Source organism: Taurulus bubalis (genome assembly GCF_910589615.1).
Source record: "Taurulus bubalis genome assembly, chromosome: 5".
Lineage (NCBI taxonomy): Eukaryota > Metazoa > Chordata > Actinopteri > Perciformes > Cottidae > Taurulus > Taurulus bubalis.
Window position 1 is genome coordinate 391,648 of NC_136593.1, and position 26,548 is coordinate 418,195.

The 26,548-nt window shown below is 50.2% G+C and overlaps 1 protein-coding gene across 1 annotated transcript in view; it reads right to left on the minus strand.

Moving 5' to 3' along the window:
• Window positions 1–26,548, minus strand: part of chd6 (chromodomain helicase DNA binding protein 6) — a gene marked incomplete at both ends in the record, with an annotated part of 51,588 nt that overhangs the window by 5,066 nt on the left and 19,974 nt on the right. The window contains 23 exons of the mRNA XM_079218147.1: window positions 1,629–1,820; window positions 1,913–2,500; window positions 5,180–5,455; window positions 5,765–5,916; window positions 7,464–8,849; window positions 9,273–9,555; window positions 10,169–10,417; window positions 10,501–11,238; window positions 16,699–16,796; window positions 18,430–18,638; window positions 18,741–19,122; window positions 19,400–19,457; window positions 19,688–19,766; window positions 19,957–20,074; window positions 20,180–20,283; window positions 20,381–20,470; window positions 20,581–20,740; window positions 20,955–21,073; window positions 21,178–21,258; window positions 21,518–21,720; window positions 24,037–24,147; window positions 24,304–24,483; window positions 24,882–25,046. Coding sequence (XP_079074273.1) covers window positions 1,629–1,820; window positions 1,913–2,500; window positions 5,180–5,455; window positions 5,765–5,916; window positions 7,464–8,849; window positions 9,273–9,555; window positions 10,169–10,417; window positions 10,501–11,238; window positions 16,699–16,796; window positions 18,430–18,638; window positions 18,741–19,122; window positions 19,400–19,457; window positions 19,688–19,766; window positions 19,957–20,074; window positions 20,180–20,283; window positions 20,381–20,470; window positions 20,581–20,740; window positions 20,955–21,073; window positions 21,178–21,258; window positions 21,518–21,720; window positions 24,037–24,147; window positions 24,304–24,483; window positions 24,882–25,046 — 6,021 coding nt within the window. The remainder of the gene's footprint in view (window positions 1–1,628; window positions 1,821–1,912; window positions 2,501–5,179; window positions 5,456–5,764; window positions 5,917–7,463; window positions 8,850–9,272; window positions 9,556–10,168; window positions 10,418–10,500; window positions 11,239–16,698; window positions 16,797–18,429; window positions 18,639–18,740; window positions 19,123–19,399; window positions 19,458–19,687; window positions 19,767–19,956; window positions 20,075–20,179; window positions 20,284–20,380; window positions 20,471–20,580; window positions 20,741–20,954; window positions 21,074–21,177; window positions 21,259–21,517; window positions 21,721–24,036; window positions 24,148–24,303; window positions 24,484–24,881; window positions 25,047–26,548) is intronic.

The window sequence follows — 26,548 nt, forward strand, 5'->3', positions numbered from 1 at the left end:
TCCTTTTCCTCCTCTACCCTCCTCTCTTTCCTCCTCTACCCTCCTCTCTTTCCTCATCTACCCTCCTCTCTTTCCTCTCTCCTTTCCTCCTCTCCTCTTCCCTCCTCTCTTTTCTCTCTCCTTTCCTCATCTCCTCTTCCCTCCTCTCTTTCCTCTCTCCTTTCCTCCTCTCCTCTTCCCTCCTCTCTTTTCTCTCTCCTTTTCCTCCTCTACCCTCCTCTCTTTCCTCCTCTACCCTCCTCTCTTTCCTCCTCTACCCTCCTCTTTTTCCTCATCTACCCTCCTCTCTTTCCTCTCTCCTTTCCTCCTCTACCCTCCTCTCTTTCCTCCTCTTCCCTCCTCTCTTTCCTCCTCTTCCCTCCTCTCTTTCCTCCTCTTCCCTCCTCTCTCCTTTCCTCCTCTCCTCTCCTCATCTCCTCTTCCCTCTCTCCTTTCCTCCTCTCCTCTTCCCTCCTCTCTTTCCTCTCTCCTTTCCTCCTCTCCTCTTCCCTCCTCTCTTTCCTCTCTCCTTTCCTCCTCTCCTCTTCCCTCCTCTCTTTCCTCTCTCCTTTCCTCCTCTCCTCTTCCCTCCTCTCTTTCCTCTCTCCTTTCCTCCTCTACCCTCCTCTCTTTCCTCTCTCCTTTCCTCCTCTTCCCTCCCCTCTTTTCTCTCTTCTTTCCTCCTCTACCCTCTTCTCTTTCCTCTCTTCTTTCCTCATCTCCTCTTCCCTCCTCTCTTTCCTCTCTCCTTCCCTCTCTCCTTCCCTCTCCTTCCCTCCTCTTCCCTCCTCTCTTTCCTCCTCTCTTTCCTCCTCTCTTTCCTCCTCTACCCTCCTCTCTTTCCTCATCTACCCTCCTCTCTTTCCTCTCTCCTTTCCTCCTCTCCTCTTCCCTCCTCTCTTTTCTCTCTCCTTTCCTCCTCTACCCTCCTCTCTTTCCTCCTCTACCCTCCTCTCTTTCCTCCTCTACCCTCCTCTCTTTCCTCATCTACCCTCCTCTCTTTCCTCTCTCCTTTCCTCCTCTACCCTCCTCTCTTTCCTCCTCTTCCCTCCTCTCTCCTTTCCTCCTCTCCTCTCCTCATCTCCTCTTCCCTCTCTCCTTTCCTCCTCTCCTCTTCCCTCTCTCCTTTCCTCCTCTCCTCTTCCCTCCTCTCTTTCCTCTCTCCTTTCCTCCTCTCCTCTTCCCTCCTCTCTTTCCTCTCTCCTTTCCTCCTCTCCTCTTCCCTCCTCTCTCCTTTCCTCCTCTCCTCTTCCCTCCTCTCTTTCCTCTCTCCTTTCCTCCTCTACCCTCCTCTCTTTCCTCTCTCCTTTCCTCCTCTTCCCTCCCCTCTTTTCTCTCTTCTTTCCTCCTCTACCCTCTTCTCTTTCCTCTCTTCTTTCCTCATCTCCTCTTCCCTCCTCTCTTTCCTCTCTCCTTCCCTCCTCTTCCCTCCTCTCTTTCCTCCTCTCTTTCCTCCTCTCTTTCCTCCTCTCTTCCCTCTCTCCTTCCCTCTCCTTCCCTCCTCTTCCCTCCTCTCTTTCCTCCTCTCTTCCCTCCTCTCTTCCCTCCTCTCTTCCCTCCTCTCTTTCCTCCTCTCTTTCCTCTGTCCTTCCCTCCTCTCTTTCCTCTTCCCTCTTCAGGCCCGAGCCCACAACAGAAGGAGCACTCACGTGGGAGAATGAGGGCAGGTCCATGCTGTAGCCCGGGTTCTGCCTCAGCCACTCCATCAGGCCTTTGCTGGCCGCCTCCCGGTCCACGGCCACGATCTCCGGCTGAGGGGGCGTCTGGGTGGGCGTGGGCGTGGAGGAGGGCGAGGAGGTGGAGGAGGAGACGGAGGAGTGGCTGATCAGCTCCACTCGGCCCTGCGGACACACAGCAGGAAGAGTGAGCTTCATGGAACGTCAACAAACAACAACCACGGCACCGGCACCAGAAGCCGCCTCCCTCCACCCACCTGTGAGTCCGGGAGGTGCAGCGCTCTGCTCTTGGTGAACTCAGAGTACAGCGCCTCCACGTTCCTCCTCCGGCCCCTCCTCCTCCTCAGGGAGTCGTCTCCCCTCAGGCTGCCGTTGACGATCTGGCCCGTGACGGGGTGGATGAGGCCGGCCTGCAGGATGCCGGCCATGTCCATGCCCACGGGGCCGGGCAGCGGGGCCGTGATGGGGGGCGGTGGAGGCAGCTGGTGTCCCGGAGCCGCCCCGCCGTCCCCTGACCCGCCGCCGCCGCCTTCTCCGGACGACTTGGTGAGATCTATGGCCGTCTCCTGCCAGCCGTTAATCAACATGCCGGCGCCGTGATGAGAGGACGGGGCCACCACCGGGGCGGCGCCGCCGGAGCTCGTGGAGACGGCCGTGTGGCACGACGGCGCCGACTTCCCGGATAAAAGCTTGGCGGCGGCGGCGGCGGCCTCGTAGTCGAACCTCCGACCTCCCGCTCGTTTGAGCTCGGGGAGATAAGGAGGAGCCACGAGCCTCTCCTGTAAGAGAGGCAAGGAGGTGAGGCGCCAAGCTCCGCGCCCACAAGCGCCGCCCCGCGACATGTACTGATGGACAGGTGTAGAGGGCAGACAGGGACGGGAGAGAGACGATGGCTTAGTTAGACAGACATATGGACCGAGACACAACACAGAGGACCCGCCAGCCGGATCTACTTCCTGCCGCCAGCCGGATCTACTTCCTGCCGCCAGCCGGATCTACTTCCTGCCGCCAGCCGGATCTACTTCCTGCCACCAGCCGGATCTACTTCCTGCTAAGAGACAGATCTACTTCCTGCTAAGAGACGGATCTACTTCCTGCCACCAGCCGCATCTACTTCTTGTTACCAGCCGGATCTACTTCCTGCCGCCAGCCGGATCTACTTCCTGCCGCCAGCCGGATCTACTTCCTGCCACCAGCCGGATCTACTTCCTGCTAAGAGACAGATCTACTTCCTGCTAAGAGACGGATCTACTTCCTGCCACCAGCCGCATCTACTTCCTGCCACGAGACGGATCCACTTCCTGCTACCAGATTTCCTGCCAAGATTATTATAATAATAATAATAATAATAATAATAATAATAATCTTTATTTGTAGAGCAGCGGCTATTTAGCTCAAAGTGCTCAACATTTAAAAATTAATAAAAACAGAAAACCTTTCTTTGACAAAAGCGTGCTTTTAGCATTTTAAGGGGAACGGGAAAACATTCTACATTCAAAATGAAAATAATAATAAGTGTTTAAAGGTCTTAAAAGGTGAAGCATATCAAACACAAAGATAAAGTCTCTGACTCTTCAAGACCAGGAATAAAAAAGATGGGTTTTAAGGAACTAGAATTATTAGTAATAGTAGTACTATTACTACTATTAGCATTATTATCATTATTAGCTTATGAACACTATGAGCAGTATATAACTTTGATTCTTATTAGTATCATTAGCACTCTCTCCTTTCCTCCTCTCCTCTCCTCATCTCCTCTTCCCTCCTCTCTTTCCTCTCTCCTTTCCTCCTCTCATCCTCTTTCCTCTCTCCTTTCCTCCTCTACCCTCCTCTCTTTCCTCTCTCCTTTCCTCATCTCCTCTTCCCTCCTCTCTTTCCTCTCTCCTTTCCTCCTCTACCCTCCTCTCTTTCCTCTCTCCTTTCCTCCTCTCCTCTCCTCTCTTTCCTCTCTCCTTTCCTCCTCTCCTCTTCCCTCCTCTCTTTCCTCCTCTCCTCTTCCCTCCTCTCTTTCCTCTCTCCTTTCCTCCTCTCCTCTTCCCTCCTCTCTTTCCTCCTCTCCTCTTCCCTCCTCTCTTTCCTCTCTCCTTTCCTCCTCTCCTCTTCCCTCCTCTCTTTCCTCTCTCCTTTCCTCCTCTCCTCTTCCCTCCTCTCTTTCCTCCTCTCCTCTTCCCTCCTCTCTTTCCTCTCTCCTTTCCTCCTCTCCTCTTCCCTCCTCTCTTTCCTCTCTCCTTTCCTCCTCTCCTCGTCCCTCCTCTCTTTCCTCCTCTCCTCTTCCCTCCTCTCTTTCCTCTCTCCTTTCCTCCTCGCCTCTTCCCTCCTCTCTTTCCTCATCTCCTCTTCCCTCCTCTCTTTCCTCTCTCCTTTCCTCCTCTCCTCGTCCCTCCTCTCTTTCCTCCTCTCCTCTTCCCTCCTCTCTTTCCTCTCTCCTTTCCTCCTCGCCTCTTCCCTCCTCTCTTTCCTCATCTCCTCTTCCCTCCTCTCTTTCCTCTCTCCTTTCCCCTCTACCCTCCTCTCTTTCCTCTCTCCTTTCCTCCTCTCCTCTTCCCTCCTCTCTTTCCTCTCTCCTTTCCTCCTCTCCTCTTCACTCCTCTCTTTCCTCCTCTCCTCTCTTTCCTCCTCTCCTCTTCCCTCCTCTCTTTCCTCCTCTCCTCTTCCCTCCTCTCTTTCCTCTCTCCTTTCCTCCTCTCCTCTTCACTCCTCTCTTTCCTCCTCTCCTCTTCACTCCTCTCTTTCCTCCTCTCCTCTTCCCTCCTCTCTTCTCTCTCTCCTTTCCCCTCTACCCTCCTCTCTTTCCTCTCTCCTTTCCTCCTCTCCTCTTCCCTCCTCTCTTTCCTCCTCTCCTCTTCCCTCCTCTCTTTCCTCTCTCCTTTCCTCCTCTCCTCTTCACTCCTCTCTTTCCTCCTCTCCTCTTCCCTCCTCTCTTTCCTCCTCTCCTCTTCCCTCCTCTCTTCTCTCTCTCCTTTCCCCTCTACCCTCCTCTCTTTCCTCTCTCCTTTCCTCCTCTCCTCTTCCCTCCTCTCTTTCCTCCTCTCCTCTTCCCTCCTCTCTTTCCTCTCTCCTTTCCTCCTCTCCTCTTCCCTCCTCTCTTTCCTCTCTCCTTTCCTCCTCTAAAGTTGTGATTCAAATTCCAGTATCCTCACTCCTCGAGTAGGTCTGTATTCACCTTCCACATTTTCTACTGTGTCTGAGAGAAAATTTGAGCACTATTGTAACTTTTATCATTATTAGCACTATTATAACTTTTATTATTAGGATTATTCGCACTATTAGAACATTAAACAATATTATCATTATTAGCACTATTAGAACATTAAACAATATTATCATTATTAGCACTATTAGAACATTAAACATTATTATTAGCATGATTAGCACCATTAGCTTATGAACACGATTAGCAGTATTAGCGGTGCTAACTGGACACCCCTGTGTGAACCATGGCGTGAGACAGTGGAGATACATGGACAGGTGAAGGATGCAGAGATATGTGAACAAAGGGGGTATCTGAAGAGGGGTCTCCTCACCTTAGGCAGTCTAGTGAGGGGGGGCGGGACGGAGAACCCCAGTCCCGGGCCGGTCTGCTGGATCCGGGGCTGGCCGAGGACGGAGCTGGAGGCCGTGGTGGGGAGGAAGCTGGCCCGGTGCTGCTGGTGCTGCTGGTGCTGCTGGTGCTGCTGGTGCTGGGCTACACTGCTGGCCAGGCAGGAGCCGGGCGAGTCGTACTGCTCACTGGACGAAGGCCACTTCCCCTTCAGGATGGCGTGACAGATGCTGTCCAGGCGGTTGATGATGACCCGGTCCTACAGGGAGCAAAGAATAACGTGAACGGCTTCTATGGACAATTTAATTCAATTAGTGGAGGAAACCACTGGGATGGACTCCGAATGATCAGCAGCTCTTTCCATCCTCTCTTTCTCTTTGCTGCCGCAGGAGAGCAGGAGCTCTTCACAACGACATGAACGTTGACACAACATCACCTGAGAACGTCCTACTGAAGGGAGAAGAGACGGGCCTGCAGCTGTTTGAGTACGTCTTCTTGCAAAGAAGCTTTTGTTGCAGAGAGGACCAACATGTAGGGCCGGTTCTATAGAACCTGAACGGACTCTTACTTTGGGCCACTCGGAGAACGAGTACAGAGCTTTCTCCTGGAGCAGCTGGGCGATGGTCGGCTCCCTGGAGTCCTGCAGGCTGTCAGCGAGATCACACCTCGAGACCGGAGCCGCACACCTGAGGCTGCCTGCGTAGCCTTCCACCACCGATACTGAGGAGGGGGAGGAGGGGGGGGGGGAGGAGGAGGAGGGAGAGAAGGGGGAGGAGGAGTCAACATAACTCAATTCTAAGAATGTAAACATCAGAACACTTTGCATGAGGTCTGCAGGAAGTGACTAAAACGATGTGATGCATTAGTCAATCAACAGGAAATGAATTTAAACAATTTGAATAATGGATTCATTGTTTCTGATCATTTATCAAATCAGATCCATGACGAGATTATCTGAGTTCTGCTCTCAAATGTCTCAGTGGAACATCAGTTGTTCAGATCTTGAGATCTACAGAGTGTTGAGACAACACAGGCTGGACAGGTACGTTCTGGACAGGTACGTCCTGGACAAGTATGTCTGGACAGGTACGTTCTGGACAGGTACGTTCTGGACAAGTACGTTCTGGACAAGTACGTTCTGGACAGGTACGTCTGGACAGGTACGTTCTGGACAGGTACGTTCTGGACAGGTACGTCCTGGACAGGTACGTCTGGACAGGTACGTTCTGGACAGGTACGTTCTGTTTTGGGCTTACATTTTAGAAAGGTATGTTCCAGAAATATACGTTCTAGAAAGTGCGTCCTGGAGAGGTAGGTTCAGGAAAGGTACGCTCTGGAAAGGTAGGTTCTGGAGAGGTAGGCTCTGGAAAGGTAGGTTATGGAGAGGTAGGCTCTGGAGAGGTAGGCTCTGGAAAGGTACGCTCTGGAAAGGTAGGATCTGGAAAGGTACGCTCTGGGAAGGTACGCTCAGAACATACAGCAACAGAGGAACGTTTTGAACCATTCTGATCATGTATGCTCTAAAAAGGTACATTCTGATCAGGTGCACTCTAGAAAGGTATGCTCTAGAAAGGTACATTCTGATCAGGTGCGCTCTAGAAAGGTGCACTCTAGAAAGGTACGTTCTGATCAGGTGCGCTCTAGAAAGGTGCACTCTAGAAAGGTACGTTCTGATCAGGTGCACTCTAGAAAGGTACGTTCTGATCAGGTGCGCTCTAGAAAGGTGCACTCTAGAAAGGTACGTTCTGATCAGGTGCACTCTAGAAAGGTACGTTCTGATCAGGTGCACTCTAGAAAGGTACGTTCTGATCAGGTGCGCTCTAGAAAGGTACGTTCTGATCAGGTGCGCTCTAGAAAGGTACACTCTAGAAAGGTACGTTCTGATCAGATGCACTCTAGAAAGGTACGCTCTGATCAGGTGCGCTCTAGAAAGGTACGTTCTGATCAGGTGCGCTCTAGAAAGGTACACTCTAGAAAGGTACGTTCTGATCAGATGCACTCTAGAAAGGTACGTTCTGATCAGGTGCGCTCTAGAAAGGTACGTTCTGATCAGGTGCGCTCTAGAAAGGTACGTTCTGATCAGGTGCGCTCTAGAAAGGTACACTCTAGAAAGGTACGTTCTGATCAGGTGCGCTCTAGAAAGGTACGTTCTGATCAGATGCGTCTGAAGCGGCACTGCTCTAGTTGACTACAGAATAGGTTTGATGATTAACAAGGAGATAATCGCTAGCTGGAGCTGTGAATCAACCTCTTTAACTGGCTCTCACCTGGAGTAGCTGGCCGCTCCTCCTTCACCTGGACTTTCCCCACCAGACTCTCCGAGGAGTCCACCAGCCCGTCGGCCTGCTCGAGCTTCGGGGTCAGGACCGTGCTGTCGGCCTCCAGCAGCTCTTGCTTCATCTCAGCTTTGATCTCAGGGAAAGCTGAGAAGTCCAAGTCCTCCGGCTTGGCCTTGGGTTTGATTGCAGAGCTGTCTGGGTAGATGGAGAACTCTAAACCCTCCAGCTTGGCTTCAAGCTTGATGGCAGACGTGTCAGGAAAGGCTATTAAATTTAAATCCTCTGGCTCTGTCTCCGTCTTGAGCTTGGCCCCGTCTGGATAGGGAGCAAACCTGAGAGCTACTGGTTTTGCTTTGGGTTTGATTTCGGTGCCACCTGAGTAGGCTGCAAACTGGAGGCCTTCGGGTTTACGGTCTAAGATCTCTGCCTTCGTGGGAAGGCTGAGATCTTCAGGTTCAGCTTTGGTCACCGAGTTTTCTGACTTGACCCGGTAGGAGAGGAACTTTCCATGTCCGAATTCAGAGCTGTCAGGGTAGACGTCCACAGCCGGCTCCGTCTCCTCCACCTTGACCGGCAGCTCCAGCTGCTGTGGTTTCTTCTCACCACCTCCGTCCGGTAACAGAGAAAGCTTCAGATCAGATGGCTTGGTATCCATCCTGTCTGCAGGGAGAGTGGGGGCCATTTTGATCACATGCTGCTCCAGAAGATCGTACTTTTTGTCCTGCTCAAGGGAGAAAGTCAGGTCTCTATTCTTACAGTCTCTGGTGCCATCCGGCGAGTTCAGATCTTCAGCTGCACTGTCATGGTTTTCCTGATCCATGGACTCTCCACTTTTGAGTCCGGTTTCATTCCTTGCCTTTGATGCTACTGTGGTGGGTGAGACCAGAGCAGTGGAGCAGGAGGGCGATGCGTATTCAGAATAAAGGCTCTGCAGCACCATCTCACTGGGTTTCACGTCTATGTGCTTCTCTGTTGTTTCATCACAGGGTTGAACCTCCTGAACCTCCATAAGAGACACTTGGTCCACCCGCCCTGCAGAGATCTCATCAACTTGACCCGCCGGATCCTCTGGATGCTCTCCAGCTGTGTTCCCCAGCAGTGTTTCAGTGTCCAGAGAGCTTCCCATGCTCTCTTCCTCCACCGTCTGGTACAAAATCAGCCCATCCACTTCCTGTCCAGGCTCTTCAATAGACTCTGGACACGCAAGGCTGCCCTGCTGCGCCAGCTTCCCCAGATACGGGTGGCCGTCTCTCGGCAACTCCTCCTTGTGCTCCGATTGGTCAACGCTCCCCTGAAGGTCTTCTTCATCCTGGTCTCCGAGTCCAGCCTCTGGCACTACTTCCATGGGTGGATCCAAGACGCCAAGACGCTGGTCTGAGAGCATAAACCATGAGATGGAAGTTAAATTAATGTGATTAAAGCACATGTTCATTTATTCTTTTATGTAATGTCATCTATTAAGTTACTTTCATCTCAGTGTTTGTTAATAATAAACCACTGATGGACATTCACAATCCTCCATTTAAGGAGCTTGTTTCAAGTTCTGTATTATTTAGATTTTACATTTGTTTATAAGAATAATAAATGTCACTAAATGAGGGAACACAGTGGGGATTGAGCCGTGTGATTAATATCATTAATATGAATCCATTCACAGCGTAATAAACCGGGGATGAAACAGATCTTTGAGACTATAAGTTTGTTGTATTTACATTTGGATGAGACCCGTATAATTTAGTTCCTCAACACTCCCAACATGTTTTCTTCTGGTAAACCCGAGCCGTGGTCTTAACGTACCTCGCTCTGCTTCACACTCTCCTCTCCCCAGACTTTGATCTCCTGATTTCTCCACGTTCTGCTCCTCGCTCCTCGACAGGCCTCCCTCCTTGTCATCAAACTGGAACTCTGCGCCTCCTTCCTGGCCTCCTCCTTCCTCCACGGGATTGGCCAGGCTCTCAGTGACATCAGAGTGGCCCAGCCTATCCTGCGGCTCGTGGGCAGTGATGTCAGACAGGGAGAGCGGCGGGCTGGCCGACAGGTCGGTCTGATCGGCGCTGGGTTCCTCGCTGACCCCGATGTCCTGAGGACAGAAGAAGAGGGTCAAAACGAGACCTCCTGGGGTCTGATCGGTTAATACGATGAAGGGTTCATTAACGGTGGTGAGTTACAACAAGACGTCAGGAGGCCTCTGCACATCAAATATATATATATATATATATATATATATATATATTATATACTATATATATTACATATCTATTATATACTATATATATTACATATTAGCTGAGTCAGTAACGTGGTGTTTCTGATTGATGCGATCCAAACATAACATAACTCCACAGAGTTCAGTCCAAAAGTCAACAATTATTTTTAAAAATTGATTGATTTAAATCAGTTTCAAAATTCCCCGAAAAATTAATTGAATTAAATATTCTGCTTGAAATAGTTATTTAGTTAATTAGTTATATTCATTAAATTCATTTTATAAAAATTACAAATGGAGGATTGTATTTATGGGTTTTTCGTTCGGGTGACGTCATAAAATAGAACGGCAGACTTCCGAAGCGTCATTTAAAAACCTTTGAAGAGCTCTGAGAGTTAAGAGGGTACAGCCCTGTTATGAATGTTAAGGTCTGTTTGTGGCCTACCGCTCTGAAAACAGTACTTTTAAATGATGTGTAAAAACCCACCTTGAAGAGCATGAAGCTGGAGGACAGCGGCTCCACAGGGTCTCCTGCAGAGGGGTGGGAGGGGGAGGAGGGCGGGAGGCCCAAACACTCCTCCAGAGTCCCGCCCTCCTCCCCTCCTCGGCCTCCCCCCCGGGCCTCCTCGTCCTCCTCCAGGAAGCCGGCCTCCAGAGCGGACGGACCCAGGATTGGGTCGGACTCGTTGAACATGTGGTGAGCCGGACTGGAGTGGTCCGTCCCGTCCCAGGGAGCCTGCAGGGACAGAGGAGGTGCGTGAAACAGGGATTCTCACATTAAACCCACAAAGCCAACCAGGAGAAACCAGACCAGAGCACCTGTAACTGATCCAGCTCCACCGACGGGGCCATCAGCCCGGTTTCCTCCGACGAGCCCTGCTCCCCAACCAGAACGTCGCTCCTCAGCTTAGAGTCCAGGTCCGATCCCCCGACGCCGTACGAGTTGAGCATGCTCTGACCTCCTGCAGCGGAGTTGAAGGGGAACCCGTTGAGGGCGTCTTTGGAGGCCTTGCCTCCGTGCAGAGCGTCTGCAGACATGGCGTCGTGCTGCAGAGAGCCCAGCTCCAGGCTTTCATCCAGCGGGGGGCAGTCCAGGAAGTCCCCCCGCGACCCGGCGGCGAGTCCCAGGCTGGGCGAGGTGGAACTGTGGGCCTCCATTGGGAGGGGGTGGAGGTGAGAGGAGGAGGGGGACGGAGCCGGCGGAGGCCCGGGGTGGTGCTGGTGCTGCTGGGAGGACTGGTGCGGATACTCGGGAGGCTGAGCGGAGTCGTACAGGCAGCAGTGAGGATAGGCCGAGGACGCCGAAGACAGGATGCCAGGATGGGTCACCAGGTGAGGGTGCAGCTGGGAGGGGTGCCCCCTGACGTAGTTCCTGTGGGCCTCCAGGAAGCTCAGCTGGGGGTCGTTCAGGATGTAGAAGTCGGTGCGGCTCAAGCCGTGGCGCGCCGCCCCGAGGAGGAGGTCCCGGTCGTGTTTCCCGGACTCCCACCAGACCGGCAGGTAGAGGGAGGGCCGGCACAGCTGGAGGCGGGCCGACAGCAACGGGTGACGCAGCACCTGAGGGAGCAGAGTGCAAACATCAGAACCACGGGCCAACTACAGAAGGATGTGATCTATACCGGATCAGACCTGCACGGCCTGTGACCTTTGACCTCCCGGCTCCTAATGTCACGCTGGTGAGGTGTAGAAGTTACAGGTGAGGTGTAGAAGTTACAGGTGAGGTGTAGAAGTTACAGGTGAGGTGTAGAAGTTACAGGTTACAGGTGAGGTGTAGAAGTTACAGGTGAGGTGTAGAAGTTACAGGTGAGGTGTAGAAGTTACAGGTTACAGGTGAGGTGTAGAAGTTACAGGTGAGGTGTAGAAGTTACAGGTGAAGTGTAGAAGTTACAGGTGAGGTGTAGAAGTTACAGGTTACAGGTGAGGTGTAGAAGTTACAGGTTAGGTGTAGAAGTTCCAGGTGAAGTGTAGAAGTTCCAGGTGAGGTGCAGAAGTTACAGGTGAGGTGTAGAAGTTACAGGTGAGGTGTAGAAGTTACAGGTGAGGTGCAGAAGTTACAGGTTACAGGTGATGTGTAGAAGTTACAGGTGAGGTGTAGAAGTTACATGTGAGGTGTAGAAGTTCCAGGTGAGGTGTAGAAGTTCCAGGTGAGGTGTAGAAGTTCCAGGTGAGGTGCAGAAGTTACAGGTGAGGTGTAGAAGTTACAGGTGAGGTGTAGAAGTTACAGGTGATGTGTAGAAGTTACAGGTTACAGGTGAGGTGTAGAAGTTACGGGTGATGTGTAGAAGTTACAAGTGATGTGTAGAAGTTACAGGTTACAGGTGAGGTGTAGAAGTTACAGGTGAAGTGTAGAAGTTCCAGGTGAGGTGTAGAAGTTACAGGTTACAGGTGAGGTGTAGAAGTTACAGGTGAAGTGTAGAAGTTCCAGGTGAGGTGTAGAAGTTCCAGGTAAAGTGTAGAAGTTCCAGGTGAGGTGCAGAAGTTACAGGTGAGGTGTAGAAGTTACAGGTGAGGTGTAGAAGTTACAGGTGAGGTGTAGAAGTTACAAGTTACAGGTGAGGTGTAGAAGTTACGGGTGATGTGTAGAAGTTACAGGTGATGTGTAGAAGTTACAGGTTACAGGTGAGGTGTAGAAGTTACGGGTGATGTGTAGAAGTTACAGGTGATGTGTAGAAGTTACAGGTTACAGGTGAGGTGTAGAAGTTACAGGTGAAGTGTAGAAGTTCCAGGTGAGGTGTAGAAGTTACAGGTTACAGGTGAGGTGTAGAAGTTACAGGTGAAGTGTAGAAGTTCCAGGTGAGGTGTAGAAGTTCCAGGTAAAGTGTAGAAGTTCCAGGTGAGGTGCAGAAGTTACAGGTGAGGTGTAGAAGTTACAGGTGAGGTGTAGAAGTTACAGGTGAGGTGTAGAAGTTACAAGTTACAAGTTACAGGTGAGGTGTAGAAGTTACGGGTGATGTGTAGAAGTTACAGGTGAGGTGTAGAAGTTACGGGTGAGGTGTAGAAGTCACAGGTTACAGGTGAGGTGTAGAAGTTACAGGTTACAGGTGAGGTGTAGACGTTCCAGGTGAGGTGTAGAAGTTCCAGGTGAGGTGTAGAAGTTCCAGGTGAGGTGTAGAAGTTCCAGGTGAGGTGTAGAAGTTACAGATGAGGTGTAGAAGTTACAGGTGATGTGTAGAAGTTACAGGTTACAGGTGAGGTGTAGAAGTTACAGGTGAGGTGTAGAAGTTACAGGTTACAGGTGAGGTGTAGAACTTACAGGTGATGTGTAGAAGATACAGGTGATGTGTAGAAGTTACAGGTGAGGTGTAGAAGTTACAGGTGAGGTGTAGAAGTTACAGGTTATGTGTAGAAGTTACAGGTTACAGGTGATGTGTAGAAGTTACAGGTGAGGTGTAGAAGTCACAGGTGAGGTGTACAAGTTACAGGTTACAGGTGATGTGTAGAAGTTACAGGTGATGTGTAGAAGTTACAGGTGATGTGTAGAAGTTACAGGAGAGGTGTAGAAGTTACAGGTGATGTGTAGAAGTTACAGGAGAGGTGTAGAAGTTACAGGTGAGGTGTAGCAACCATGGCCCTGCTGATGCAACCATGGCCCTGCTGACGCAACCGGCCTGGTGCCGGTCCTGCCAGCTGCCATGGCCCTGCTTTCTCCTCCCACTGCCCCTGGGATGCCCCTCCTCTCTACCTCCTTCTGCTTCATGGGTCATGGTTATCTGGATCATGGACCATGCATACTACTCATTATATGAATAATTTCTGTCACATTCATGTAATGTGCTGTAACTCCGTTACGTTATTCATTCTGGTCACATGACATCTATTGCTTCTGTCCATCCGGGGAGAGGGATCCTCCTCTGTTGCTCTCCTGAAGGTTTCTTCCCTTTTTTTCCCTGTGAAAGGGTTGTTACTATCTTTATTGGGGGAGTTGTTCCTGATGTGAGGTCCCGGAACAGGATGTTATGTTAAAGAATGTAAAGCCCTCCAAACTTGTATTTGTGATGTTGGGCTATATAAAATAAACTGAATTGAATTGAATAGAAGTTACAGGTTACAGGTGAGGTGTAGAAGTTACAGGTGAGGTGTAGAAGTTACAGGTTACAGGTAGGGCTGCAACAACGAATCGATAAAATCGATAAAAATCGATTAGCAAAAGTGTTGGCAACGAATTTCATTATCGATTCGTTGTGTCGCGCGATTATTACGGCAGTCATAAAGTCGCGCAGAAAAAAAAAGAGCGGCGCAGAGCAACTGGCCGCCAGCGTGTCTGAGATTGGAGTGAGAGACTGAGAAACGCTGAAGTCGTGATCTTAGCAAAAATAGAACATCTTGGATGTGACGTGTCGAGTCTTGGCCAACCAGCGTTAAGATGTCTACAGCGGCTTCATTCCCCTCAAACGTGTTGTTTATGGAAGCTAGTCAGCTTTCTAGCTTGCTATCACGTTAGCTAACGTGTTTGGGTTGTGTATTGTCGTTAAAGTTACGTTATGTTCCGTTACAGTTCAGTCTTGCTTGTAAAAAAACGTAACATGGTGAAACATGCCGTAACCCCCCGGTCTGGTTCAGTTCACGCTGTCACTCGTTAACGTTAAATCGGCACACTGGCGGATCTGATGAAGGTTGTTTTTTTACTCAAAGTAGAATGAGTCAAATCACGTAGTTGGGCTTAGCCAACAACGTGAGTTCGTGGTTGTAAGAGACCCAGAATGAAATGGTTTAAGGAAGAGGACTCTATATGCAGCGCAGCTGGATACAGAGCTGAGATGAGGTGGAGCTGGGCCTGAAGGTGGAGGTCCAACAGACGTGAGAGGAGCAGCACAGCTTCCTCTGTCCAGTGTTCATACATATTGATAAAGCAGTGTTTCATACATATTGATAAAGCAGTGTTCATACATATTGATAAAGCAGTGTTTCATACATATTGATAAAGCAGTGTTTCAAACATATAGATAAAGCAGTGTTTCAAACATATTGATAAAGCAGTGTTTCAAACATATTGATAAAGCAGTGTTTCATACATATTGATAAAGCAGTGTTTCATACATATTGATAAAGCAGTGTTTCATTCATATTGATAAAGCAGTGTTTCATACATATTGATAAAGCAGTGTTTCAAACATATTGATAAAGCAGTGTTTCATACATATTGATAAAGCAGTGTTTCATACATATTGATAAAGCAGGGCATGCTACAGCAGCCTCTGCTCCAAGGAGATCAATTACAGTAAAAAGGCACATGTAAAGCATACATGTGTATGTTTTTAGTGTTAGTCCATTTTAATCTAATTTGTTTAATTAACAGCTCGGGGATGTTCAAGGATCAACCTGTTTGTGCTTTCTGAACATGTTTTGCACTGTGAATTTGCACTGTCACTTCTGTTTTTGAACAAAGATTTGGAAAGTAATGTTTTTTTGCTTTTTTATCTGATTCATCGATTAATCGAAAAAATAATCAACCGATTAATCGATTATTAAAATAATCGTTAGTTGCAGCCCTAGTTACAGGTGATGTGTAGAAGTTACAGGTGATGTGTAGAAGTTACAGGTGATGTGTAGAAGTTACATGTGAGGTGTAGAAGTTACAGGTGATGTGTAGAAGTTACAGGTGAGGTGTAGAAGTTACAGGTGAGGTGTAGAAGTTACAGGTGAGATGTAGAAGTTACAGGTGAGGTGTAGAAGTTACATGTGAGGTGTAGAAGTTACAGGTGATGTGTAGAAGTTACAGGTGATGTGTAGAAGTTACAGGTGAGGTGTAGAAGTTACAGGTGAGATGTAGAAGTTACATGTGAGGTGTAGAAGTTACATGTGAGGTGTAGAAGTTACAGGTGATGTGTAGAAGTTACAGGTGATGTGTAGAAGTTACAGGTGAGGTGTAGAAGTTACAGGTGAGGTGTAGAAGTTACAGGTGAGGTGTATAAGTTACAGGTGAGATGTAGAAGTTACATGTGAGGTGTAGAAGTTACAGGTGATGTGTAGAAGTTACAGGTGATGTGTAGAAGTTACAGGTGAGATGTAGAAGTTACATGTGAGGTGTAGAAGTTACATGTGAGGTGTAGAAGTTACAGGTGATGTGTAGAAGTTACAGGTGATGTGTAGAAGTTACAGGTGAGGTGTAGAAGTTACAGGTGAGGTGTAGAAGTTACAGGTGAGGTGTAGAAGTTACAGGTGAGGTGTAGAAGTTACAGGTGAGGTGTATAAGTTACAGGTGAGGTGTATAAGTTACAGGTGAGGTGTAGAAGTTACATGTGAGGTGTAGAAGTTACATGTGAGGTGTAGAAGTTACATGTGATGTGTAGAAGTTACAGGTGAGGTGTAGAAGTTACAGGTGAGGTGTAGAAGTTACAGGTGAGGTGTAGAAGTTACAGGTGAAGTGTAGAAGTTACAGGTGATGTGTAGAAGTTACAGGTGAGGTGTAGAAGTTACAGGTGAGGTGTAGAAGTTACAGGTGAAGTGTAGAAGTTACAGGTGATGTGTAGAAGTTACAGGTGAGGTGTAGAAGTTACAGGTGAGGTGTAGAAGTTACAGGTGAGGTGTAGAAGTTACAGGTGAGGTGTAGAAGTTACAGGTGAGGTGTATAAGTTACAGGTGATGTGTAGAAGTTACAGGTGAGGTGTAGAAGTTACAGGTGAGGTGTAGAAGTTACAGGTGAGGTGTAGAAGTTACAGGTTACATGTGAGGTGTAGAAGTTACAGGTTACAGGTGAGGTGTAGAAGTTACAGGTGAGGTGTAGAAGTTACAGGTGATGTGTAGAAGTTACAGGTGATGTGTAGAAGTTACAGGTGAGGTGTAGAAGTTACAGGTGAGGTGTAGAAGTTACAGGTTACAGGTGAGGTGTAGAAGTTACAGGTTACATGTGAGGTGTAGAAGTTACAGGTGAGGTGTAGAAGTTCCAGGTGAGGTGTAGAAGTTACAGGTTACATGTGAGGTGTAGAAGTTACAGGTGAGGTGTAGAAGTTCCAGGTGAGGTGTAGAAGCTACAGGTGAGGTGTAGAAGTTACAGGTGAACCATGAACATAAACCCACCTGCTCTCGGATCTTTCGGAGCAGCTCGATGCGATACAGAGTCCTGGCCGCTCGCTCTTCTGTCAGAGGATCCACCAGCACAGCAGGATCCACCGACCCTGCAGGAACCAGAGGAAGAGGAGAGGAGGAGGAGGAGGAGGAGGAAGAGGAAGGAGATAAATGGGTTCAGATGAGTGTGTCCTCCAATCAGAATGATAGAATCACTCAAACAAATATGCGATTTATGGAAAATAAACCAGCTTAAAATAATGTATTTGTTTTATGTCAAAATGGTGAATATTCATATTTGTTGTGTGTTCCTAATTAAATCACTGAAGATGAACAGACTCCTCCACCAGCAGGGGGCAGTGTTGCTCCTATAGAGGTCTGCAGCTGGACTGTAGTAATGCAGCTGGGTCCAGACTGTCCTAAGGCCTTAGGACCTAGACCCTCCATAAGGGAGACTAGACCCTCCATAAGGGAGACTGTGCCCTAGACCCTCCATAAGGGAGACTGTGCCCGAGACCCTCCATAAGGGAGACTGTGCCCGAGACCCTCCATAAGGGAGACTGAACCCTAGACCCTCCATAAGGGAGACTAGACCCTCCATAAGGGAGACTGTGCCCTAGACCCTCCATAAGGGAGACTGAACCCTAGACCCTCCATAAGGGAGACTGTGCCCTAGACCCTCCACAAGGGAGACTAGACCCTCCATAAGGGAGACTGAACCCTAGACCCTCCATAAGGGAGACTGAACCCTAGACCCTCCATAAGGGAGACTGTGCCCTAGACCCTCCATAAGGGAGACTGGACCCTAGACCCTCCATAAGGGAGACTGGACCCTCCATAAGGGAGACTGGACCCTCCATAAGGGTGGCTGGACCCTAGACCCTCCATAAGGGAGACTGGACCCTAGACCCTCCATAAGGGTGGCTGGACCCTAGACCCTCCATAAGGGTGGCTGGACCCTAGACCCTCCATAAGGGTGGCTGGACCCTAGACCCTCCATAAGGGAGACTGGACCCTAGACCCTCCAAAAGGGAGACTGAACCCTAGATCCTCTATAAGGGAGACTGGACCCTAGATCCTCTATAAGGGAGACTGGACCCTAGATCCTCTATAAGGGAGACTGGACCCTAGACCCTCCATAAGGGAGACTGAACCCTAGACCCTCCATAAGGGAGACTGAACCTTAGATCCTCCATAAGGGAGACTGGGCCTAGACCCTCCATAAAGGGAGACTGGACCCTAGACCCTCCATAAGGGCGACTGGACCCTAGACCCTCCATAAGGGAGACTGTGCCCTAGGCCCTCCATAAGGGAGACTGAACCCTAGACCCTCCATAAGGGAGATTAGACCCTCCATAAGGGAGACTGAACCCTAGACCCTCCATGAGGGAGACTAGACCCTCCATAAGGGAGACTAGACGCTCCATAAGGGAGACTGGACCCTCCATAAGGGTGGCTGGACCCTAGACCCTCCATAAGGGAGACTGGACCCTAGACCATCCATAAGGGAGACTGGGCCTGGACCCTCCATAAGGGAGACTGAACCCTAGATCCTCCATAAGGGAGACTGGGCCTGGACCCTCCATAAGGGAGACTGGACCCTAGACCCTCCATAAGGGAGACTGGACCCTAGACCCTCCATAAGGGAGACTGGGCCTGGACCCTCCATAAGGGAGACTGGACCCTAGACCCTCCATAAGGGCCTGGACCCTGGAGGTTGGGATCCCCCACCTGGACCAGGACTGTCCTCCCTCCTGGGCGGCAGCTTGCAGGCCGTCCTGCACATGTTGACGAAGCAGTTGAAGTATCTCTCCAGGCTCTGGTCCGTCTTCCTCTCCAGGCGGGCCAGCGCTCTGAACTGGGACCAGTCGAAGGACTTCCTGTCCGAGTCGTACAGGACCCCGTACGAGGACACTGTGCGGTAGAAGTCCGCTTGTTCCCGACGAGTCCACCTGAGACCAGAAGAGGACAGAGACGTGTTTATCAGTATGGTTGTGGTCTTTAAAAAAGGGACACGATTCTTCATCATAAGTATATGTATTATATTCTCGAACCTTCTCTGCCACTCCAGGAACAGCGGGTCCGGTTCGGTGGCGACCACGGAGCAGCGCCGTAGCTCCTCCCCCATGGAGCAGCGCCGTAGCTCCTCCCCCAGCTGCCACGCCAGCGGCCCGTCGCCGTGGTGACCGTGGGCGGCTCCTCCCCCTCCCGCCGCCATGCCGACCAGGCCGTCGTGAAGCAGGAAGTCGTGCCGGAGTGGCGGCTCGCGGCGCAGCGTGAAGCGCTGGTATGCCGTGATCAGACGCCGGAGGCGGGCCGTCAGGGCCGGGCCCGCGGGCCAGAGGGGCCGGGCCTGGACCACATGGAGGGACGCCACCCCGCTGCCGGGGCCCAGAGACCCGTCCTGGACGCACAGGTCACCTGACAGCTGAGAGTCTGGGGAGGAAGGGATCACATGACTACTTCCTGTCTCTAAACTGCATCCCCGTTTCCTTCACTTGCGTCCTTTCCCTGCGTCTTAGTCCCTCCCACATTTTTCACAACACTTTTTCACCTCATTCACGCCGCCCGGCAGGAAAATTAATTTTTTTGCAACCATTCGCGTCTGTGCATTGACTTTACATGTAATCTACTCGAGTAATTCTCAACTCTTTTGGTGTGAACGCAGCATCATAAGAGCTTTAGTGGACCTGGTCCCTCATACGGGTCTCACCTGGACCGGTACTGTCGGGTTTGTCCGAGGTGTCGGTGCTGGAGCAGGTCTCTTCTCCCTGATGAACACAGACACACAGCGGGATGTTTAAATACATAAACCTATAAAATATGATGCTCAACTACAAAACATCAGTAGAAGTCATATTTAGGATTAATTATGTTTCATATTACATGTAAAACAGGATCTCAAGCTTGAATGAACGTGTTAGTCTGGTGAACACTGAATGAAAGCTAATACAATAATCAGTACGTGTCCTGCCCACTAGGGGGCGCCAGGACTCCTCACCTTGCTGCTCTCGTCTCGCTCCTCTCCTCCTTCAGCTTTCCCTTCTGCGTCCTCCTTCACCTCCTCACCTTTGTTCACGCTGACAAAGAAACCACCGAAGAAGAAGAAACCTTTAATAACCAGCGTTCAGCGAGAGGACTCGTGAAGGAGCGTCCTCCATGTTTCACAACAGGAAACCGTGTGTGTGCGTGTGTGTGTGTGTGCATGCACGTACGCGTGTGTGCATGTGTGTGTGTGTGTGTGTGTGTGTGTGTGTGTGTGCGCTCCACCTGTCCGTCAGGTCAGCCCCCCCCTGCTCAGCAGACAGAGCGGTGACGTCTGGCATCCCGACTCTCGCCAGGAAACACAAGTCTGGGTCGGCCCGCATGGCGTTGTAGCGCTCGTAGCCTGTTGAGACACACACACATTATACACACAGTACACACATTACACACACACACACATTATACACACAGTACACACACACACACACCCCCTCCTCAATGACCTCACCGTGCTTGTGGACTCCGGTGAGCAGAGACTTGTCCGCCTCAGCGTCCCACCAAGCAGCCGGGATCTCGATGTAGTCGATGTCTGGTAGAGACACCTCCAGTTTACTACACACACACACACACACACACACACAGTCATTATGTCCAATCAGCATCCTGGAGGCGTCCCTGTGATGTCACTGTGATGTCATTGTGACGTTACCTGGCAGGTGTCCCCTCCCCAGCTTGATTGGCAGCTTCACCCAACACCTCCACCTTCAGGTAATATAGCATCCGCACCCTCAGCAGCACCCTGGGGACACAGGTGTTAGTGTGTGTGTGTGTGTGTGTGTGTGTGTGTGTGTGTGTGTGTGTGTGTGTGTGTGTGTGTGTGTGTGTGTGTGTGTGTGTGTGTAGACGGACTTGTTGCAGTGCTGCTTTAGGTGCTTCTTGTAGCTCTCGTCCTGCAGAACCAGCTCTGGGTTGCAGTGGACCAGCCAGTCCGCGCTCTTCACCTCAGAGACGTTCTGCTGGTTCTTCAGCTTCTTGCCCTTCCGACCCCGAGGAACCGGCGCCGAGAGCCCTGAGAGGTGGTGGGGGAGGGGCATCATCACCTGAGCAACCCTGAGACCTCCTCCATCTTTACTGCTTTACTCTTTAATTGCACATTAACGATGCTAGGTTAACAATGCTAGGTTAATGATGCTAGGTTAACGATGCTAGGTAAACGATGCTACGTTAGCGATGCTACGGTAACGATGCTACATTGAAGTGCACGTGAACGTGGAAAGGCTCACCAGAGTGGTTGAGCAGGTCCTGGTCCTCGCCCTCCTTGGTGGGTGTGATCAGATCCCAGATGAAGCTCTTGATCTTGTCGTCTCCTTTGTAGTGCCTCAGGCAGTAGACCAGCAGAGCCCTGAATCACAGATCAGACGTATATATTCATTCATTCATTCAGACGAGTCCTTCACTGTGGAGACAGACGTCTCTCCTCCCTCACATCAACACAACGCTTCTTACCGACAGATCAGCTCCATGTCCCGCTCTGCCAGCTGCCACTTAAAGCGACCGTGGTTCATGATGTCAGTCCACCGACCCCACCTGGAGACGACCAGGAGACCAGGAGGAGACCAGGAGGAGAGGAGGACAGGAGGACAGGAGACCAGGAGACAAGCAGGAGACCAGGAGACAAGCAGGAGACCAGGAGACAAGCAGGAGACCAGGAGGAGACCAGGAGGAGACCAGGAGACCAGGAGGAGGAAAACACAGAAGAAGAAAAATGCACCTTTAATCAGCTGAACCCTTCTTCACAGTGAAGATGATCTGTTAACTTGTGTCTGCCTGTCTGTGAGATCGGTACCCGAAGATGAGCAGGTTCTTCTCCACCCTGAAGCACTCCGCTCTGAGGTACCGCCGGCTGCGTTCTCCAAGCCGACGGGTCCGACAGGGCCGGTCCTCCGAGTCGCTGTCCAGCTCGGAGAACTCCATCAGCTCGTCGTCCTCGAAGGAGTTGTAGTGCCGCGTCTGCTTCCTCACCCGAGGGGTGTCGATCACCAGGGACTCCTGAGGAGAGGAGGCAATGTTCACGCCCCACTCTGGAGGAAGAGCAACGTTCACGCCCCACTCTAGAGGAAGAGCAACGTTCACGCCCCACTCTAGAGGAAGAGCAACGTTCACGCCCCACTCTAGAGGAAGAGCAACGTTCACGCCCCACTCTAGAGGAAGAGCAACGTTCACGCCCCACTCTAGAGGAAGAGCAACGTTCACGCCCCACTCTAGAGGAAGAGCAACGTTCACGCCCCACTCTAGAGGAAGAGCAACGTTCACGCCCCACTCTAGAGGAAGAGCAACGTTCACGCCCCACTCTAGAGGAAGAGCAACGTTCACGCCCCACTCTAGAGGAAGAGCAACGTTCACGCCCCACTCTAGAGGAAGAGCAACGTTCACGCCCCACTCTAGAGGAAGAGCAACGTTCACGCCCCACTCTAGAGGAAGAGCAACGTTCACGCCCCACTCTAGAGGAAGAGCAACGTTCACGCCCCACTCTAGAGGAAGAGCAACGTTCACGCCCCACTCTAAAGGAAGAACAACGTTCACGCCCCACTCTAGAGGAAGAACAATGTTCACGCCCCACCCTAGAGGAAGAACAATGTTCACGCCCCACCCTAGAGGAAGAACAATGTTCACGCCCCACCCTAGAGGAAGAACAATGTTCACGCCCCACCCTAGAGGAAGAACAATGTTCACGCCCCACCCTAGAGGAAGAACAATGTTCACGCCCCACTCTGGAGGAAGAACAATGTTCACGCCCCACTCTAGAGGAAGAACAATGTTCACGCACAGTGTTGGGGTAACGAGTTACAAAGTAACGGATTACAGCAACGTAATTACTTTTATAAGTAACGAAGTAAAGTAACGCATTACACTCAAAACATTGGTAACTACACTACTTTACTAGACCTCAGTAACGCGCGTTCCTGCGTTACTCAAGACATGTGTACCAGTCCGAAAAGTTCTCTTTTAGCGGCGCTCGAGTCACACGACACTTCCTGATGAACAGCCTATCACAGAACTCGATCTGAGTGATCTGAGTGACGTAGCTGCTGGTGCGTAGAAGGAGGGAAGCGGGGAATGGAGGAGACGGAGACGGAGAGCCCGGATCCCACTGGGAGGTTCTCTCCAGGTTCCCTAGGATTAAGGATATTGCAAAGCAATACAACACTCAATACCATCAAGTGCACCTGTCTGTAATGACGTGGAGCTTCTAGTGAGGACAAGACACGTCTGTATGAACGGACTCCCTCTACTGGTGAACTGCAGTATTACAACTGTTAAAGCATTGAGAACGCGCTCTTGCACCAGACATGTATATATTTTCCACAGTAACATCAACATTAGTTAGCGTCAACAAGCACGTATCACTGTACTTTATGCCTTCAAAGTAAAAGCACTTCCTGTTTACATGCTCTTCACAATAAGAGTAAATCATGTAATAAAACAAGTTACAACACTAGAAAGGCTTTCAGCCTGGGCAGTATTGTTCTGACCCCAAGGAGGAACAGGCTGTCGGATAAAAGATTCAAGAGACTTTTACTCATGCGATACAATCGCTATTTTGAAGAATAGAGAAAAATGATAAACTTCATAGGATATAGTGCACTTTCTGTTTATTTAGGCAATGATGAAGTGGATTTTCTGTTTATTTAATTGCATTTTCAGTTTCTATTTTTTGGGTTAAGTGCATTTCTGTTTCTATTTTATGGGAAAAAGTGCCATTCATTTTTCTATTATTCTTAAACCACTACAATGATTCCTATAACAAGCTGGTTTTGTTCTTAGGAGTCGGCCCCCGTTTGGTTTAGTGGGGTCTCATGTTTCCAAAAGCCTGTTTTCAATGTGTTGTGCTGTTTGACCTGAATGTCCCCACCATACACAGCCTCTTGGATCCTGTTGTTTGTGCATTTTAAAGTGAGGCATATTTCTTTGGTCAGACAGTGTGAACAGGGTTAATGTTCCTTCAAGTTAATGGCTGAGTTTTATATGCCATTTTGTTTTACATGTTTACAATACACTATGTGGAAAGGCTAAGAGATGCCCTTTATTGAACATTGAAAATAAAGTGATGAAAGGGCCATGATGTTTGTCCAGGTATCTTTGCGGTTAATTTGGACATTTGCTTAAAAAAATGGAAAGTAAAGTAACTAGTAGTGAAGTTACTTTTCAAATGCAGTAACTAGTAAAGTAATCTAGTTACAATTTTCAGAAGTAACTAGTTACTTTTTCTGAGTAACTACCCCAACACTGTTCACGCCCCACTCTGGAGGAAGAACAATGTTCACGTTATATATATATATATATATATATATGTTGTATCTGTACCTTCTCAGATTTGGAGTCGATCTCCACCTCAGCGATCTTGGCCCATTTCTGCCAGAAGTTGGGGTCGTCCAGAGAAATGTCCGTTCTGTTTCCAGATGAGATGAAACTGGCCTGAGGACAGAGGAGAGAGGACAGAGTAGTGTAGTATAGTAGAATAGTGTTGTAGTACTGTAGTATAGTAGTAGTATAGTGTTGCAGTGCTGTAGCAGGAGTGTAGTATAGTAGTATAGTGTTGTAGTACTGTAGTATCAGTAGCAGGACCAGTACCTTGGCGAACGTGGACCCCTTCCCTTCGGTCTGGATGGTGATGGTCTGAGTTCGTCTCTGAAGAATCTGATCGATGTCTTCCTCACAGAACTTGGAGCCCTCGTCTTCATCGTCCATCAGCGCTCCGTATGCTCCTTTCTTCAACAGGTCCTCCACCTCCAGCTTGGACAGCTGCTGCACCTGCACACAGACAGGTTGTGAGGGGAGACAGGTGTGAGGGTGAGGAGGGACAGGTGTTAGGGTGAGGAGAGACAGGGTGTTGAGGTGAGGAGAGACAGGGTGTTGAGGTGAGGAGAGACAGGGTGTTGAGGTGAGGAGAGACAGGGTGTTGATGTGAGAAGAGACAGGTGTGAGGGTGAGGAGAGGCAGGGTGTTGATGTGAGGGGAGACAGGGTATGAGGACCCGGTCCCTGAGGACCCGGTCCATGAGGAACAGGTCTCTGAGGATCCGTCTATGAGGACCCCGTCTATGAGGACCCGGTCTATGAGGAACAGGCCCCTGAGGACCAGGTCCCTGAGGACCAGGTCTATGAGTACCCAGTCTATGAGGACCGGGTCTCTGAGGACCGGTCTCTCACCCCGTTGAGGCCCCCCTTGCGGTTGATGTCCTGCAGGACGGCCTTGTCCAGGCCCAGCTTCAGACTGGCTTTGTCGAACATCTCCCTTTCGTAGGAGTTCCTGGTGATCAGCCGGTAGACCTTCACCGCTTTGCTCTGGCCGATGCGGTGGCAGCGCGCCTGAGCCTGGAGAGATGAGATATAGATATCACAATAATTAATATATAATAATAATGAATGTCATATATATATATAGATATCATAATAATTAATATACATCATAATAATTAATATATATATATATATCATAATAATGAATATGTCATATATAGATATAATAACGAATGTCATATATATATATATATATATATATATATATGACATATCATAATAATGAATATGTCATATATATATATATATATATATCATAATAATGAATATGTCATATATACATAATAATAATTCATAATTCAATAATAATTTAATAATCTCCTCCAATGAATCGCCACCTTAACGTGGTGGAGGAGTTTGAGTGGCTCAGTGATCCTGGGAGCTATGTTGTCCGGGGCGTCAGCCCCTGGTAGGGTCTCCCAAGGCAAACAGGTCTCGGGGGAGAGCCCAGACTAAGAGCGGTTCAAAAAACCCTGATGAATAGCAGCCCACGGTCTATAGTTACCTCGCCCGGACAAGGGAAACCGGGGCACCCTCCCGGAGCCAGACCCAGGAGGGGAGCTCGTCGGCGAGCGTCTGGTGGCCGGGCTTTCGCCCATGGGGCCCGGTCGGGCTCAGCCCGAAGAAACAACATGGAGCAGCAGTCACCCCGTGGACCCACCACCCGCGGGGAGAATTATCGGGGTCGGGTGCTATGCAGACCGGGCGGCGGGCCAGGCAGGAGACCTGGGCGAGCCGTTTGCCGGCAGCATAGACTAGCTCTAGGGACGTGGAACGTCACCTCGCTAGCGGGGAAAGAGCCGGAGCTGGTGCAGGAGGTGGAGCGGTACCAGCTAGATTTAGTTGGGCTCACCTCCACGCACAGCATGGGCTCTGGAACCAAGCTCCTGGAGAAGGGTTGGACTTTGTCCTTTTCTGGAGTTGCCCAGGGTGAGAGGCGCCGGGCGGGAGTGGGGATACTCACGAGCCCCCGGCTGAGCGCCGCTATGTTGGAGTTTTCCCCGGAGAACGAGAGGGTCGCCTCCCTGCGCCTACGGGTTGCAGGGAGTAAAGCTCTGACTGTTGTTTGTGCTTATGCACCGAACAGCAGTTCAGAGTATCCGGCCTTCTTGGAGTCGGTGGGAGGGGTCCTGGAAAGGGCGCCGCCTGCCGACTCCATAGTTCTCCTGGGAGACTTCAACGCTCATGTGGGCAATGACAGAGAAACCTGGCGGGGCGTGATTGGGAGGAACGGCCTGCCTGATCTGAACCCGAACGGTGTTTTGTTGTTGGACTTCTGTGCTAGCCACAGTTTGTCCAGAACGAACACCATGTTCGAGCATAAGGTGGCTCATAAGTGTACCTGGTACCAGAACACCTTAGGCCGGAGATCAATGATCGACTTTGTAGTCGTATCATCTGATCTGCGGCCGTATGTCTTGGACACTCGGGTGAAGAGAGGAGCAGAGCTGTCAACTGATCACCACCTGGTGGTGAGTTGGATCAGATGGCGGGGGAGTCGGCTAGAAAGACCTGGC